At 42.8% G+C, this 14,172-nt stretch overlaps 1 protein-coding gene and 1 non-coding gene across 2 annotated transcripts; one reads left to right on the forward strand and one right to left on the reverse strand.

Moving 5' to 3' along the window:
• Positions 1-1,488: 1,488 nt before the first annotated feature.
• LACTBL1 (lactamase, beta-like 1) lies at positions 1,489-13,872 on the reverse strand. Its single transcript, XM_009334108.1, has 6 exons — positions 13,767-13,872; positions 12,154-12,263; positions 9,233-9,390; positions 7,290-7,537; positions 4,270-4,375; positions 1,489-2,467 (listed from the first exon to the last, which is right to left on the reverse strand). The coding sequence occupies exons 1-6, from the start codon at positions 13,870-13,872 to the stop codon at positions 1,489-1,491; spliced, it is 1,707 nt and encodes a 568-aa protein (XP_009332383.1).
• On the forward strand, positions 8,225-8,298 carry TRNAN-GUU. Its single transcript has one exon. It is a non-coding gene; the product is annotated as a tRNA-Asn (tRNA).
• Positions 13,873-14,172: the final 300 nt, after the last annotated feature.

A 14,172-nucleotide genomic window follows, 5' to 3' on the forward strand; every position in this document is an offset into this window, starting at 1 on the left:
AAACTGAAGCTGAAGAACTGCACACAGAGTGTGCACAGTGAGAGACAACAAGAGAGAAGGGAGGCAGGGAGATTTATTTTCTCATCCTCTCGGAGACATGTCCAGACTCTGTGTGGACAAGCAGCGGAAGGAGGTCACTCTTGCAAGGGGGTCCAACCTCATACCAGTTATGGTATGGGAGAACATGCACTTTGAAGGGTCTTTGATTTTGCTAGTATGCCTACCCTTTTCCACTTCCTTCAGGATTTCCATGTTGTACAGCCATTGCCATGCTCTGCAGCTAGGTTATTCATTTTAAGGTAAGAGTTATCTTGCCCTGACCCCCTGCTTGCTTTTATTTCAGGCTCCAGTTAGGGCTGCGATCATAATACTCTCCTAAACTTGGAGGAGCATTGCAGGAGCCAAGACTCCTCAGTCAGTGCTACTTGCCCTGTCTTGCATCACAGTTCCCATCACAGTGGTATGGTGTTGGCCATTAATGACCATCTGTCCTGCTTGTCTTGGCATTGAGTGGACACAAGAAGGGAGAAGAAAATGCACCTGTGGCTTTGCAGATTGCTTGCAGGTGCACCTGTCCTAAATGTAGTGCTCCCCAGGCTAATGCACTTTCCCTTAGCATCCTCCCTCATACCTGCATAAACACAATGGGTACGTATCCATACAGACACCCTGCCCAAAACACACATAACGATTCCCACTCATTCCTGTACTTAAATGCCACACTCACACACTTGCTTATATACTGAGATAGTCACAAACCTGAGTCCAGCTGGAATATACCAGTATATGTTCATATGGCCCTGTTCACAGGAGTAAGCTTCAGCTTCTATACTTAAGTACTACAATATTCGTTGTGTAACCACCGCTTTTGCAGAAATCTATGGAGCCAAGACACATCGCTGTCTGCTCTTTTCACAGTTTCCTTGTTGTGACTCAGGAAAGAAATGGACCCTCACTTCCCAGGTATCACGAGCAGGGCCTGGTAATCAGGCTGGTGCCATTTTCTAGCACATAATGCTTTTGGCAAACCCAGGTGAGGAATCTTGTTCATGGTAGATGGGCTCCTGAAGAGCCCTGGAAAAACCCTTGGACTGAAGAAGAGATATTTTCTGAGAGACACAGAAAATTCTCAGCCCTTTGATGATACCAGTCAATCACCATCACATACACATGACAATGTAAGTGTGGAGACTTAAGTGTTTGGCTTTTTTTTTTTATGGCATCCAAACACCATCCATCCAGCACATTCCCATCTCTTTTTTCTGCAGGCATCCCCAGTTGCTAGCTGGACTGTTGTGCACTGACAGGGATTGCAAGCAATTAAAGTCATTTCAGAAATGGGACGTGACATATTTGTTGGGCAAAGGGTCATTTGCCGCCATCTTTTGCTTTTAAATGGTATCCATAAAGCCACACAGACAGGAGAGTCTGGTAAGATGCATATTTGGAGCCACATCCCAGAAGTGGTCAGAAAAGTAGAGGGGACATTTAGCTATAGAATACAGGTTTACGAAGTACACGTACCACATTGTACGTGTTCAGCCCTGGTGCATCAAAGCCAGGAGACAAACCCTTGCGATCAAATGGATAAAAGTTAAAGAGCTGCCCATTTTGGGTCTCCAGTGAGATGGAGGCAGAGCCCAGGTGCAGAACACATGGGAACTCCTTGTCAAAAACAACTTGGAAAACACGATCTTCCAGGTGGTGGAGCTTGATTGTCCGGTACTTTTCAGGAATCAGCTCTTCCACGTGAGGCCCAAACTGCTGCATGACCAGCACCCCACGAGGTCCAACTTTGATCTCATAGAAAGTCAGGTTGGAATAGGTATAGTAGCCAACATAAGGGCTTGGACTTGGAGGAGGAATCAAGCTTTTCTCTGCCTCTCTGAACGCCGTCTCCATGGCAGGAATAAGATACTCATATGTCTGAGTCACAATATCTCCACCCTGAGGCCTGGGCCCTGCTGTCAGCACAATGAAGCTCAGGCGGAGCTTGGGGATAAGAGAGAAGGTAGCTGAATAACCGTCGAGGTCTCCGTCCTTCCTAATGACATCATATCCCATTTGCTCGTTAATCTCCCAGGGTGTGCCGGTCTTGTTAGCAAAGTATTCAGTGGAGCACTTAAACAGAGGGGTCAGCATCGTCTTCACTGTGTCAGGCTCTAGGAGGCGACGGTGGTAGGTGCCTAAGAAGACCATTGCCAACTTGGCAAGGTCAGCAGCTGTGGAATACATCTGGCCAGAAGGCCTGTACCAGCCGAGGTCATAGAGAGGGGCTGGCCGCCAGCTGCCGTAGAAACCCACAGCCATCTGGGAGCGGATCGGTGGCGTGATGTCAAAGCCAGTGTCCTCCATGCCCAAGCGATCCAGGATGTTCTCCGAGATCCAGCGCTGGTATTGCCCCTCAGCTGCATGGTCAGCTAGCACATGTGCCATCAGCGAGAAGGCCAAATTGCTGTAGTGGCATCTGAAAAGGAAGAGGAATATATCTGGATCAGCCTTACCTCAGTGATACCGTGTGGGTATGACTATGCAAAAACAGTGCCCAGGTCTCTCTTCTGTGGGGAAAAATTCTCATTTTATCAGATGACATGCTAAAGAGAGAGGAGAGATGAAGGAGAGACAGAGAAAAACTGAATGTTGTTGCCTTGATTTGTTGTTAAGTCAAGAAAGAGAAATTTCTTATGGGAACATCAGCAGAGCTATTTAACTACTATGTACAGAAAGAAAGCTGGAGATGGAAAACTAAAAAACCCAAAACTTTATGCAAAAACCTATATATTTGCATATCCTGACTTATTGTTTATAATTGTTCACCAAAGAATATATCCATTCTTTTTAAGAGCAGAGTTGAGAGTTACAGGTTCTTACCTTAAAGGTCTCAAAATCCCACGTAAGATTTAACATGATATAATCACTTAAGCACCTAAGTTACCTTAAGATAGTAAAAGAACTTAAAAAGCACTTAAAAGTCTACAAAGCAGCATCCAGCAATATTGACTCATTAAAGACACCTGAGCGCTTCAGTCTTTAATATCCATAACATGATTTAAGTCTTTATGCTTGAATGAAGTTTAATGACATGAAGACATGAATGGGCAACTTTTTTTCAAACACATTTTCAAAATTTATGATGTTTTCAACCTTGTCTAGGTTTTGTTTTGTTTTTTTTTAATTGTGTGAAGCCACACATCTCAGTGAGGCCTATTTAGATCATAAATTTGGTACCACTTCAACCACTTGCATCCCATCTAGCTGAATAAAAGCGTGATGAGCATATATATTTCTACACCAAGAATAAATACATTCTGGATCTAAAATTTTTTATCTGAAATGGAGCTGGATTTCAACATACCCAGAAAAATATGTTAAAATTTCTATATCAGTGAATTGCAATTTAATTTAGGAAGAATGATCCGTTAGCTGTGAGGTATATCCAGGAACAGGGAGACAGAGTTAAAACTATCAACATGTCAAGTAATAAGGGGTTGAGAGGCTATGAGTGGATGCCCTTATGTATCTTAATGGTGAGCATAATATAAATACCAAAGAAGATGATGGTATTAAAGTCTTAAAATCCTTTAAGGAACATCTATTGTAACCTCCTGCATGACATGGGACAGAACTAATACAAGGTTGCCATGATCAAGCCATTGAGTTTTCTAAGCTTGCAGACTTCAAGCCATGGTGAATCCTCAGCCACGCTAGGCAAATTATTTCAGAATGTAATTCTAGTCCCTAAAAATTTTGCAGACTTAGAAAGTTTTTCCCAGTTAATCTGAATCCTTTCCCTTACCTGCTGTCCACTGGGTCCTGTTCATATTTTTGAGTGTTTGCAACTCAGGTAATAGACTTTAACAGGCTATGTAAGTTGTAACAAACATTAATAGAACTTACAGATAATTTAGAGACATGCAAATCACTACAGACATAGCATGATTTTAAGTGAAATCTATGATTTAAATCAATTACATTAACATGCCACTTTTGAAAATCTGCATCTTTCACAATTTAAGGCTCATTGGACCTAACTATAGCAGTTTAATTTGCCTCATCTAGGCTTCTCACTCAGGCTCTATACACATTAAAAAAACCCCTGGCACCTCCAACAGTCTCCTCTTTCCAGCCTAAGACAGGTGTGTGTGTAGATGGCTGAAGCTCTTTCTAGGAATGGCTGTCTTATCCATTGGCCACAGAAGCTGCAGGTGGGGTTAATACCAGTGGAGAACACAAACCCAGACCAAAAGCTCGTAAGTTAATATATCTGACCTGGTTCCTGGATCAGCAACCAAGACATCATCTTTCAGGAGAGCTAGAGCATCTTTTGTATTGCCCTTCCACAGCAGGCTGGTAGATCGCAGCCTCCTGGGCAGACCTGTGCCATGGAAAAGAGAAGTTAACAGTTTGAGACAAATCATGGTCCAGGAAACTTTAAGTCTGGTGAAGAGTAAGAAAAAGGCGAGATTCAATGGCAAGATGGAAACAATGATGCACACATGTGCTTTATACACGTAGCAAATATGCTGCAAGGACCTGTTCATACTGCACTGCAGGACACAGTGTGCAAGTCATGGACCACTGAATCTGGGTAATGTAAGTCCTACCCCAGCACCAACTCTGGGTTGCTACATTTCAGTAAAAATACCTTGGTGAATGATTAAAAAACCCCTGTATCCCCAAGTGTATTGTGGAAGAGAAGGGCATATTGGGTGTTGGGGAAATCCCTGGCCGTATTTCCATGTGACTGTATTCCCTTGACTACAAAGGTGTGCAACAGCCCGTTTAAACAAGTTTTTGTTCTTTATGTCTTGCTACAGAGGGCTTGAACTTCTCTGAACCATTCCAGGCTTGGCCTAAAGTACTTCTACCATTTTTTTTCAGCTTTAGCAACATATTTATTCAGGGTTTCTGAATGTAGAAAAACTGAAGTTCTTTTCACTTTTAATTCCACAACACTGAACATGGATTCCCTAACAACTTCTGGCCAGGACTTTTTAAAATGTTGCAGCTCCTTTGCACGGGATCTACGGCTCACCAAGTCCAGAACTTGGATTACATCTGGAATGAAATCCTCACTGCAGTTTACAGCTGACTTTGATTTAGAGGTTAGGAGAAAATCAGGAAGGGTACATGACAGAAAAATGACTTGCAATCGTCTGCTCAGTGAGCACGTGCTTAATCATGGCAAAGCTGAATGAGGCCCTATTCTTTTGTAGCAGCAACACATGTTTTTCTCAATTGGCCTGACCTTGGAGTTTGAACTGGAACAAGAACACTTTTTCTGCTTCTGGTCTGTGGTTATTTGTGCAGCTTAATGACCAGATAAGAGATGCACTGAGCTTCTTCCAGTAGACAATGGGCTCCTTCATTTCCTACTTGCCACAATGGCAGCAAAGAAAATGTTGCACCACTGGGAGAGCTCACCAGCACCATGCCAACAGTGCAGTGTCTCTCCTGAGGTTCACTAGGAATAATAAACCAGAGAATATGTGAGCATAACAGAAAATCCACAGTCATTGATTTATACCTCATGGGCTGCTAATTGATGTGACAAGCACGCTGTTAATAATTTACAATAGCATCTCATACTGTCATTCATATATATTTGAAAATCACAGTCTTAACAAGCTGGAACTTCCCTCTAGCAAAGTACCCATCAAGTGCTGAGCAGAAAAATCTTTGGAGTTACTTTTGTAATATGCAACGTAGAAAAGCCCAGATAATGAGGATATATTACAGACCAGTTTCCACTGGAAGAATTTAGATGAAAAACACTTCACAATATGTCATGCAGTGGCTTTGATCCTGAAGCTAAGCAGAACCTATTCCTTTCTGGTTTTTGAAAGACAGGAAATGTAACATGTGACCTCAACATTCATTTGATTTTCAGTCAGGATTCTGAAACTGTGCTTCTCCTTCTACTAAATTGTCAGGGTCCAAGCTGGATGGTGTGCCCTGCTGGTGTGGTCTGGGAAATTTGGGCCACATTCTAAAAAAAAAAAGACATAGGAACGTAAAAGGAGCTAAGCAGGTGCACAAATCCAGCACGGTGATGGAAGCAATAGAATGGCTGCACACTACAAGCAATTATGCTATGACCAGGTACACTTTTGACATATGCTTCCTACAAGTATTTCTAGGGCATATCTCACACCTCACTAGGTGACAGGGAACTGCAGCAGGGCTGGAAGCTGCAGCCGCAGCACACACTACTCCTGGAAGGAGCAGCCAGACCAGCTTCAGGTGCTCCTGAGAGTCAGAGGGGACCAGGCAGAGCTGATGCCCCTGAGGACATCATCAGGCTGGCTAGAGCAAGACTTGTCTTCAGGGAGAGGGGCTGGGCAGGGTTGTGCACACACCTTTCTTTCTGCCACTGGCCACTTTTAGTTGTTTGTCTGTTTGTTTCCAGATTTCAGTTACACCATTCCTTTTTGGGGAACCCTTATTTTGATATTGGCTTGCTTCAGGTGATGCTGTACCCTGTCCTGAGGTACTGCAATTTGCCTACATGCTATTTTGATCTTAGGTCCTAATTTTAGGACATTTATTCCAATCTGGAATAATGCACGTGCTACAGAGTTTAATCAAAGTGCCACATGACTTATCAGCACAGTCTCTTTGGCCATTACATTCTGGAATCTCTGAGTCAAGTATTAGCAGCTTTATTTCTGAGAAAGGTTAAATTTATCCTGAGTCCTGTGAGCTCCTTTTGCCTTAATGTAAGAGTTACCCAATTATGAAGGTAGCAGCAGATTAATAATCTCTGCCAGCAAGTACAAAGCTATTAATAGCTCAGGAATCCCAGACCAGGAACTACGCTGACAGCTAAATTTAGCTTAGCTATCAAGGTCTATCTATTCAAAGCAAAGAGGTTTGGTGCCGCTTCGACCCTCAACTCTACATCTCAGAAAAATGAGAGCACCCTGGGCTGGAGTACAAAAAACTGTTATGCAATTGGAGCCTGATTTCAGGTCATGCTACTGTGTTGAAAGAAATATATATTCACCTTGCATGGGAAAAACAGTTCCCCAGCCCACAGTGCAGCTTGGCCCCTTTCCTAGCAGGTGGCCTGGACAAGTGTTTCCTTTTAGTACTTCATGAAGCTGCTGACAACTTACTTCCAAGGGTCCTGCCAGACCTCTGGGAAGTGCAAAGGTGCAGGGTCCATACTGGGAAATGGCCTCAGCAGCAACCTTTTTTATCCTTGGCATATGGTCTGTTCTGTCTGTGGTCTTTTTCAAGCGGCACAGTGGTGGGCAGAGGGCGAGCAGGTAGCAGTGTTGTCTCACCTGATAGCTGGCTGGCCATTCTGCGCAAGGTAACAGGTGATGGCTTAAGTGGCATTGAACCTTTTTCCAGAGAAATCAGCCCATCTGCTGTGTATCTCTGTTCTGATTCCTTGAGCCTTCCCAGAGGGTTCTTAATAACAAAGTTCTGGGCGTAACGTTCCAATGGGTCATCAAGAGACATGACTTTTCCTTCCTCCCACATCTTGTACAACATAATGGTGGGAAAGATCTTGGAGACACTGGCGATTCTGTTAAGGAACAAACGTTTATAGAAATTAAGCATTAAGAAACCCATGAACCAAGAGGAAAGATGGTCAGTACAGGAGATCACCCAACTGACCCACTGTCTGTAGCTTCACATGCAACATCTTTGCAAATTCAGAAGGGAATGGCTAAAATGCAGGTAAGAAGCTTGAATTAATATCCTTAACTCTGGCCTTTATGGACTGCAACATAACCTTCAGCAGTATCTCCCCAATAGTGCAGTGGGCTACAGAACTTTTTCTGTTCACTTAGTAATCATAAGATGACATATTTTGTAAATTATTGCTTAGTAAATACCATAACGTGTTGCAAGTAGTTTATTGGAATTTTAAGGTTAAAATGCCATAAAGTTTTACATTTCATATTCAGAGTTGATATTTGGGTGGCTTCAGAACAGAGTCAAATTTACAAAAGGTCTTCTGGAATAGGACTCTGGTTCTATTTTGTTGGTTTTCGGAAACGGGGCCATGATTAAGAGGGACGGCCGGGGGCATTTGTGTTGTGCTGCTAGAGGTGAAATTCTTGGACAGGCGCAAGACGGCCTAGAGCAAAAGCATTTGCCAAGAATGTTTTCATTAATCAAGAACGAAAGTCGGAGGTTCGAAGACGATCAGATACCGTCGTAGTTCTGACCATAAACAATGCAGACTGGTGATAAAGTTCTTGGAGGAGTCTCTGTGGCGCAATTGGTTAGCGCGTTTGGCTGTTAACCAAAAGGTTGGTGGTTCGAGCCCACCCAGGGACGGGGGCATCTGTTTTCCCCACTTTACCAGAATTGTTTGGCCTGCTTGGTGCCAGGGCAGGGGGGTTGGAAGTAGATGACCTTTAAGGTCCCTTCCAACCCAAACCATTCTATGATTTGGGACTAATCTCTTATTCTATGATTCTGGAAGAAATAACAAGAGGTCATCCATACAGGGATCTTACTATGATACAGTGGGGGAAAACACAGGTAATCACAGCTGCTGAAACTTCCCAAAATTGTTTATTCTAAGCATAACATTTGATAGTCAGAGTGCAGCCCATATGTTTCATATATAGCACAGTTATAAATCACTGAAAGTAGATCTTTAAAAGAAGTAAACACTTCCTTTGTATTTGTGTGTTTAACACACACGAAGAGCTTGATTCTATCTTCATCTAAAAAATAATGGCCAGTATGGCTTTGACTTCACTGGGAGAATGAATAAGCATACAGGTCTACTTTATGTGTTCAGTAGATACTCTTCCCAAACCCCATTTTTTGCTAGACTGAACATTTTTTTTTATCCTATGGCACTGTCTCCTTGCTATTCACAAAATCTGTGCTAGCTCTCAGTCTTCAGATTTGTGCCCTAGGCCTTCTCAAAGCATGGAGACATTCTTATGTAAGGAGTAGTATTGTTTTCAGGTTCTTCAGGATGGTCACTGCTATTCCAATTTAAAATATTGTCAGATCAAATTAAAAACTAAAAACAAAATCTAAAGTAAACAACTCAGTAAGCTGCAAGCATATGGTAATTTAGGGACTAGCTGAAGCATTGTCTCACAAAGTTTCAGTGTAACCCAGAAGAGGTTACAGTGGACCTGAGCCAGTAGAAGGTGCAGTTTGTGACAGGGGCTCTATTCCCAGATATCAGATCTCCATATGTGTATCTGCTTTTTTTCTAGCTCTCGTGCCTGTGATACATCTCTCTCACCTGTAAATAGTGTACTCATTGGGCACCACTGAGGAGGGGTCCGAACCATTCTTCTTCCCAAAGTTGCCTGTCCAGAGCACAGTGTCATTGTAGATAACAATGGCAGACATGGCAGGGAGACCAGAGCTATGAATCTTTTGGCGCAGCATCATATCTACCTGGAGAATGATGGGTAATTATGAATTTCCAAATGAAGAGCCTTATAATGCATCTAGTCTGTAACAGGCAGTAGAAAGACCCAGACCATCAGCCCTCCTTACTTCCAAGCACCTGAGAGTGATTTTTTCAAATGTGTTTTGGCAAAAGAAAATATTTTAACCATACTGTTCCTTTGAATTGCTTATGCTGAACTATACAGTATCTTTCTTTCAGTCTACATGTCCATCGTGTAGAAGAATGTGGTGCTCATCCTTGTAGTACCTATGATGCTTATATGATTAAAAACAAATGCTAAAACCTAATAATTCTAATTTCTTCCTTTTTAAATTGTACTGTGCACATCTGTTCTTTGCACTAGTATTTTAGGTTCAAAGATGTATGAGAAAAAGATCCATACTTTTCAAATATCCTGTGACACTTTTCATGCCATGAAACATGCTAGAGCTTGTACTCCTCATTAAACTGCAATCTGAGAAACAGCACCATGCAACCAGAGGGTTGTGGTTGCTCTTTTCTCCCTGTTGTGCCAGGGTTGTATAGACCTAATCAGCCAGCTGTGCTCCACCCACCTCCTGCAAGCAGAATGCATTGGTCTTGCTCTTTTATGACTTTTTCAAAGCTATGTCATCATCATGCATAAGTTATCTTTTGCACAGAAAGGTTAAGACATAAGAAATGGCCTTCCAAGCCCAGCATCTGAGACAAGAAAGGCCAAGCCGAGTCATGTCATCAGGACCTCTTCACTGGATGGACTGGTGAGGTGCACTGTCAGCCAGCAGTGGAAACATCCAACCTGTGCCAAGTCCTTCTCTAGTGGTTCTTTGCCCTTCCCTCCCCATGTGCCGCTGGCCCATCTAGTATGGTTAGGTACGTCAGCACCTCCAGAGAGCAGACTGGTCTCATGTCAGCAAGCATGGTCCTCCTTAGAGTTTTCTCAGAGAGAAACTGGCATGGAGACCTGCCTGGACCTGCAGAAAGTTGACAGAAATACATGATGCTCTTCTAGACTTGAGTGTCATTGAATCCAATACTCAGCGTTTAGATTTGGACACTAGCAAGACTCTTCCAAGGAAAACGTAGGCCTTTCTGATAAGCAGAGTTATTTACCCTTAGAAGAGAAATGTTTCCTTAAGACTCATGCATGAGTGAATGTCACTCTGTTTTCAAGCTGCCATGGACTAGGAAAAAGTCCTCCCCTTATGCAACATAATCACATCTGGTACTGTCCAGAGTCCCAGTTCCAGGGTCCCTGGCCTGGCACACGATGGTAGTTTGTCTCAGGTAGTGCTAGATCTTTAGTGTGGGTTCGAATGTCCCCAGACTTAGGCAGAACCTAAGGGCATCTGAAGATACACTTTTGAGGTGCTGATGCCTAAGCCCCCTTCCAATACCTATGTGTTCCTATGCATCTAGTGTTCAGGTTCTCTGTGCCTTATTCCATCTGCAAAACAGGAATAGTTTCACAAGCCTACTTCAAAGAAGTGCTTGGATACTTTATTTCTGAGGAGCACAAAGAAGGGAGGTTAGATGACTCTGATGGACACTCAATGTTCTGCACATTCCCCCACCCCTCTGACTAATCCTAATTGAATTATAAACTACCTCTCTACAGTAAACCCAGAGACAGCGGCAGAGACTTCATAAAAGTGAATGTGAAGTGATAGCAATTGAAATTCAGTGTAGATAAAACAGTGTGCGTGCAGGAAAACAACCCTAAATTCACAACACATACACACAGATGGGCAACGAGCTGGTCATTAGCACTCAGGAACAAGACCTTGGGGCTATGATGGATGCTCCTATGTAAACATTTGCTCAGTGCCCTATGGCAGAAAAAAAGGTAAATCAAATATGAGGGATTATTAGAGAAGTAAAATAAAACAAAACAGAAAACACCATTTTATCACTGTATAAATCCCTGATCCACTTCCACCTTGAATACTGCATACAATACTGATATCCCGCACCTCCACAAGAGTATGCTAGAGCTGGAAAAGATTCAAAGAAGGGTAAAAGAATGACAAGAGCTGTGGGACAGCTTCTATTATGACTAATTAAGCTACTCATGAGAAAGAGACAAGTGAGAGGGTATATTATATGATAGGGGTCTACAAAATCAGGGGTGTACTGTCAGAGCATGGCTGTCCTTATGGTCCATACAGTCCAGGCAATGTATTTCCTCATTGCAAATAGAGCCTACCAGAATTTCAGACAGTGCTAAAATTTCAGTAACAGTATATCATACTGAGGAAAAGCAGGTCTCTCTTTCATTCAGATGCAGGTCCTCTTCCTCTTCCCCTCCCCCTCCATTCCCTTCCTTGAAGTAGCTTTTTAATTTTTAAATGGTGGCATGAGGAAAGCCAGCAAAGCAATAAAATAAGGAATTGACAGTCACTGATGAATAGGAACTAGTTACATGAGTCACCTAGTTTCCAGGACATGAGAGCTGCCTAATAGTAGACAAGATGCCAAGAGCCATCATTTTGTGCTGATGTATGCTCACCAGACCTTCTGATGGACAAGTAATAATGTTTCTTCATCATAGCTTACCCTTTGGATAAGATAACTGCTTATAGACCTGTTCTGTATGTTCAGTGAAGGAGGTTTATATACCTATTTCTAGATTCACATGTTCTCCACCTCCTTGATTTCCCACCTTCTTCCCCAGAGATGCTCAGGGGCAAAATACATATTCTCTCATTTACACCTTCAGAAAAGCTGTCAAGAGCTCTGCCTCCCTCTGTTCCCTTCTCCTCACAGACCTTCTCCAACGCGTCCTTCAGAATGGGGATTGGGTGGTCCAGCGGTACTGGTTCAGGATAGCGGGGGCACATCTGTACAGCTTCTGATCTCTCTTCCATCACAGATGGGCCTGAAAAACATCTCAAAGGTAGCATATGTGACTTGAATAGACACACTAACAAGCTTTAATCTCATCCAGCAGTCAGCACTAGCTTTCTTGCTTGTGTTGTCCAAAGCTGAAGGACACTTCTGCATAGACAAAGAGACAATCTTGAATTGTTTCTATCTCACATAAAACAGGACTTGAAGAGGGCACTGTGCTCTGTTATTGCTTATTCCAACACAGTATAGCACACGGGATGGACAGGAGCTGCAATAGGCTTCAGCTGACTCTACAACCTGAAAAAGTAAGGAACTGGGACTACAGAAGACTCTGTAGGGTACCTGGCAGTGGGTTTAGACCCCATGAAAGTGCCCTGCCCATGTCTAGGGGAAAGCCTGAGTTCAGGTTCAGGAGGACGCAGTTGTCCCATGCATATTGTAACGTCAGAAAATGAATGTAGAAGTGAATTGTGAGTGCCACCAGAAATCTAACACTATAACAACAGTTGATAGGCTGCATACCTAGTATATTAGCTGTCTTCTGAATTAGCTGTATCCTGCATATGCCAGAGACATATCTTAAATTTTTGTGGCAATCAAAGATCTTTAAACTCAGTGAGAGATGGGAACTCTCTTACTTGGAAGCACTATTTTCCCATTTGATCCCAAGGTACACAGCTCCCCTGCTCTGTAAGCTGTAAACAAAATGCTGATGTATCTTTTCACTTACCAACTGAGCATGAAGTATTAGAAATACAGATGAGAAGAGAAACGGTGCTATGAAAACTTTGAGAGGAATGGGGATGGATACACAAGAGCCTACAGGAAGCCTCTGACGGTCTGTGACAAAAATGTAGAGTCTGAAATCTTTTCAGACGTTGGTCTATGAAGTATCTCTGGCACCTTCACCGTGGATTTTATGTCACCTTTGGGCTACTTAAAACTCTGATCAGTTACACTGTATGTATTTCATGCTTGCACATACAGTGCCTTGAGTCTATCTGTTAAGTTTTCTATAATCAACATAAGGGAATTCTAGTGTGAACCAGGGGCTTGATCTGGTTCAAAGGTCTAAGATTAGGGGAATAGAAAAGGAAGCAAACCCATAAGCTGAAGCACATGGTAAGGTGTAAAACAAAATCCGTTCTAAACTGGAGTGACTTTTACAACAGGATGCTAAAGAAAAATATAGATAATGTAAAATGCAATGTCTCCTTGGTATATCAAATAACCTAGGTTACCGCCAGAAGTAATGGAGCTTCTCTGGACACCAGCAGAGTTAAATGGTATTCCATCAACCCAATGTTCATCTCCTCTGTGTTCTTGCACCAGGTAGGAGGAGGTAAATTTGTGTGCTGTTTGGGGAAATGCTCTTTGGGGAAAAATGTCCACACTGGGAGAAAGGCATTTATTGGTCTCACAAATTTCATAGAATCATAGAATCATAGATTCATTTAGGTTGGAAAAGACCTTTAAGATCATCGAGTCCAACTGTGCCAAACAATGGCCAAGCTCAAAAACGACTACTCACTGGGATCCACCTTGGGGAGGCTGTACTGCCACAGAAAGCAGCCTGTCATTGCAACAGACAACAGGAAGAAGAAGATGACCAACACGTGAATCCACTTCACCTCCATAACAGTGAGCTTGAGGAGGCTCCGGCTGCTGGATGCCTGCTGTAAGCAGAAAAAGTATGATCTCAGAAAGAGAAAAACTGCCTCTCATGCATGGTGAAAGAGGCATACTATATTGGAGAATAAAGCTACTGCAGGGACATGGACTAATTCCAGTACTGTTGCGGCACCAGAGCTGGGCATACCAGACCACATTGAAATAAATGGAACCAGAGATGACTTCTTGTCTTCCAATGAAGTCTGCAAGATGTTACTCTCCTTACTTTGTTGGCCTTGTTGGTTCTTGTAGAAGAAAACCATCCA

The sequence above is a fragment of the Pygoscelis adeliae genome, unplaced genomic scaffold, assembly GCF_000699105.1.
Source record: "Pygoscelis adeliae isolate BGI_AS28 unplaced genomic scaffold, ASM69910v1 Scaffold291, whole genome shotgun sequence".
In the NCBI taxonomy this organism is placed as follows: domain Eukaryota; kingdom Metazoa; phylum Chordata; class Aves; order Sphenisciformes; family Spheniscidae; genus Pygoscelis; species Pygoscelis adeliae.